General features: G+C 47.6%; 1 protein-coding gene across 1 annotated transcript; it reads right to left on the bottom strand.

Annotated features, from left to right (window-relative positions):
- Positions 1-1387: 1387 nt before the first annotated feature.
- Positions 1388-3145, bottom strand: UTP3 (UTP3 small subunit processome component). The gene has a single exon (XM_077301146.1). It carries the CDS (start codon positions 2891-2893, stop codon positions 1463-1465), a length of 1431 nt encoding a protein of 476 aa, XP_077157261.1. The 5' UTR covers positions 2894-3145; the 3' UTR covers positions 1388-1462.
- Between the last annotated feature and the right edge of the window lie 297 nt (positions 3146-3442).

The following is a 3442-nucleotide window of genomic DNA, read 5'->3' as shown; positions in this document are numbered from 1 at the left end:
ACAGGAACTGATGGACACAGTGCATTTGCATAGAGCTGTTGACTGGGGAAGGCACTGGCAAACCACCCTGTATTGAGTCTGCCATGAAAACGCTAGAGGGCGTCACCCCAAGGGTCAGACATGACTCGGTGCTTGCACAGGGGATACCTTTACCTTTAGAGCTGTTGACATGAATGCTTCATCAAGGAAGGAAACACATGGCCAATCTAACACCAGTAGCGATAAAGCAGAAGTGTGTAGGAAAAGTACATCTTGGAAGGGTTCCTGAAAAATATATTTATTTTCACCATTTTGGACTGAACTAGCCATGCTGCTGGTCCTGACTGTGCCATGAGGACTACCAAAAAACAATTATGGGGACAACACAGCCTCTTTATGACTGGGAAGTATTAGGAAGACTTTGACAACATGCTCTTCTCTCACTGAAATCCCTCATCTCCACTCAGAAGTGCTTTATACATTCATGGATAAGAGGATGGACACCCTATGAATCAGTAACTGTTTAGGGCCAGGATTACGTGGACAGCAGTAATCACTGAGAATGAAGGTGGGGTCTCCAAAGCTCTATAATGAGACTCATGCAACTATTTATTTGTACACGTAGCACCTGTTAAACTAACTCCCAAATCGTCTTGAATTTGGATGAAGGGAGGAACTGCCAAGTTCATTAACAACATTAAATTACCGAGGATGTCAAAAGTTAATCCAAGAATGATATCTCCCACATGATATCTTGATTGGACATTAGCACAACAGCTGAGATTCAGTGTTCATGCAAAGTGATATATTGGTACACAAAATAAATACATAAAACCCCCTGGGATTCACACATCAAACTGCCTACATCAAACTGCCCTGAGGAAAGATTTGGGACATATAGTAAAATATAAATGATGAAAACAGAAGTTTGCTGACCTCTATAAACAAAAAAGTTCATTTGTAGAGCTTCAGAATTACACTAAAAGCAAGTAAAAGGATGATGATGATGTGCCATAAAGCAAAAACCAGGCATCAGTTAGGTTGCAAAAATATTAGGTGTTTGCTACAATTTTTATCCAGTTGCGTGCTAAAATTCTTATACTAAAAAGGAATTTTCTTAAGCTGACACTACAGGTTTGAGATTTAAAGCATACTTTCATGAACCAAGCTTCACTAAATTTAACTGAATTTTAAGCATTTCAATATGTATTGATTCCTTAAAGAATTGCTCCCTACTTATTGCTTCAAAGTTGTTTGATCAAACAAAGATTATTTACCCAACTACATCCCCTTTTTAGTTCCCAGGTCTTACTCTCAATGAGGGATTAGACAAATGAATGAGAAATATGACCTAAACTAAATGTGGAGAAACTTGGGGTTAGGTACACCAAAATGAGAGAGAAGATAATTTCTTTTTCCCACAAATAGTATATTTATTCAGCTTTCACTGATTGTCTTGAAAAAAATATGCAAAAATAAGAAATCACTTCAGTTTAATACTTTTCTTAACCCCAGCACGAATGCCAGACAGTTCGCCTCCATATCTTCCTTCTTCTCTTCGGACCGCACGGACCTGCCCCTTCCTGCGAATTTTGGCTCGCCTGAATTTCTCACGGTGCTTGACCCTTGGATTGCGATCAATCTTTTTCCTTTTGGGCGTGAGGCCTTTGTTCTTGAGAATTTGGTATGTTGCTCCTCTCTTTTGTTCTGGTCCTTCCTCTTCCACAAGCAGTTCATCCTCTTCTTCTGCTTCTATTTGTTTTCTCTTTTTCTTAGCTTTTATCTTTTCTTCCATCTCCTTATAGTAATTCAGGGCAGCCTCCTCATTGAAATCTGAATCATCTGTAGCTTCTTCAGCAAGCTCATCATTAGAATCCTTACGAGCAGTTCTAAGTTTGGTTTTGTTAACAGGCTTTCTAGGAAATACCATGGATTTCTTCATCGCTTCCACTCCACCGCTACTCTGGAATTCTTTAAGAAGCAGCCGGACTTCTGGTGACAACTTTTGGTCCACAACACCTAAGTCATTGATTAAGTTTCTATAAGTGACAAGTCTTTCAATGACCGGGTGGCCGTGGACAGGGATCCTTTTGGCTTTCAGCACCAAGTAAAAGCTGATGTTGCAACAATAGTTCAAGTAGAGATGGTATTTGGTCTGCAGGTACTGGCTACCTTTCCCCTGCGGGATGATCCCATCCCTTACCATTTGCACGAGCGGCTCCAGCTCATCTCGGAGCTCCACCAATTTAGCCTCAAAGTCCTGGATCAGCTCCAGCAGCTCTGGGGATTCCTTTTTCAACAATTTCAGCTGCTCCTTCTTCGAAAGCGACCGCAAGTCCTTGGCAATCTTGCGCCTGGACTCTTTTGCGCTCGACCGCTCATCTTCCGGAGCGTAGGCCTGCAGAATGTCCAGGCCGTAGTCGTCCTCGCCCAGATTGTGAGCCAGTCTTCTCTGGATGGCCTGGGCCTCCACCTCTTCCTCCTCCTCTTCCACGTCCAGTTCTTCCTTGCTCTTCTTGGCTGCTTTGGGCCCGCCAGGCACCTGGCCGTAATCCGTGCCATAGTAGATCTTCTTGCGTTGACCCCAGGCAGCCTCGTGGGGGAGGCCAGAGCTCCCCCCGCCCCGCTGCTCTTCCAGGTCGCTGTCCATATCCAAAGGCTCGTCCAGGCCTTCCTCCTCCTCTTCTCCATCCTCCTCCTCGCTGAGGTCCAGGCCCAGCACCTCGTCGACCTCCTCCCCGCTCTCCTCCTCCTCGCTCTCCAGCGCCGCCAACGCCTCCTCCACCCGCCGCTCGTGGAAATCGTCCGCCTCCTCCGAGACTCGCAGCTCCCCAGGCTCCGGCTCCTCCATCTCTTCCTCCGGCGGCGCCTTGGCCCGGGCGGGAGCGGCTGACCGCCGCCGCGCTTTCCCCATGGCCGGGGCTAATGCGGCTAGCGGGCAACACGGAGCGACCGGCCCTGGAAAGCGTGCGCTTTCGCTCCGCTTCCGCCCTCGGGCATCGACTTCCGGGTGAAAGGTCGGTGTGACCCTCCGACCCCGCGCCTCCACTTCCGGTTACCGAAAAGGTTGGTTCCGCGCGCGCATCCAGCGGCCGGGCGATCTCTCTCCCTCTTGGTTCGTCCGAGGGACAACTCCGGGGCTTTTCTCAGCACGGCTTTGCCTTCGAATCGCCTCGTTTCCGGCCGGCCGTGGAAAGCCTTCCGTCATTATTCCTTCCGCCTTGTTTCCGGACGCTCTGGACCAGCGAATGATCATCGAGAGCAGACGGGGGAGTCACGTGGACTCCGTCCAGGGATACAAGAAAGTAATTTCTGTGACCAAAGGAAACCAGTGTGGAGGAACATGCTGAGCCGCAAGGGAGGGCGGCACAAAAATGTAAAATAAATAAATATAAATATTTGAGATGTTGCTAAAGTCCTAACGTAAGAAAACCAGGAGGGGCATCGTGGGATGCCCCTCAAA

This window comes from Paroedura picta, chromosome 10 (genome assembly GCF_049243985.1).
Source record: "Paroedura picta isolate Pp20150507F chromosome 10, Ppicta_v3.0, whole genome shotgun sequence".
Taxonomy (NCBI): domain Eukaryota; kingdom Metazoa; phylum Chordata; class Lepidosauria; order Squamata; family Gekkonidae; genus Paroedura; species Paroedura picta.
This window is presented reverse-complemented; position numbering and strand designations above follow the sequence as displayed.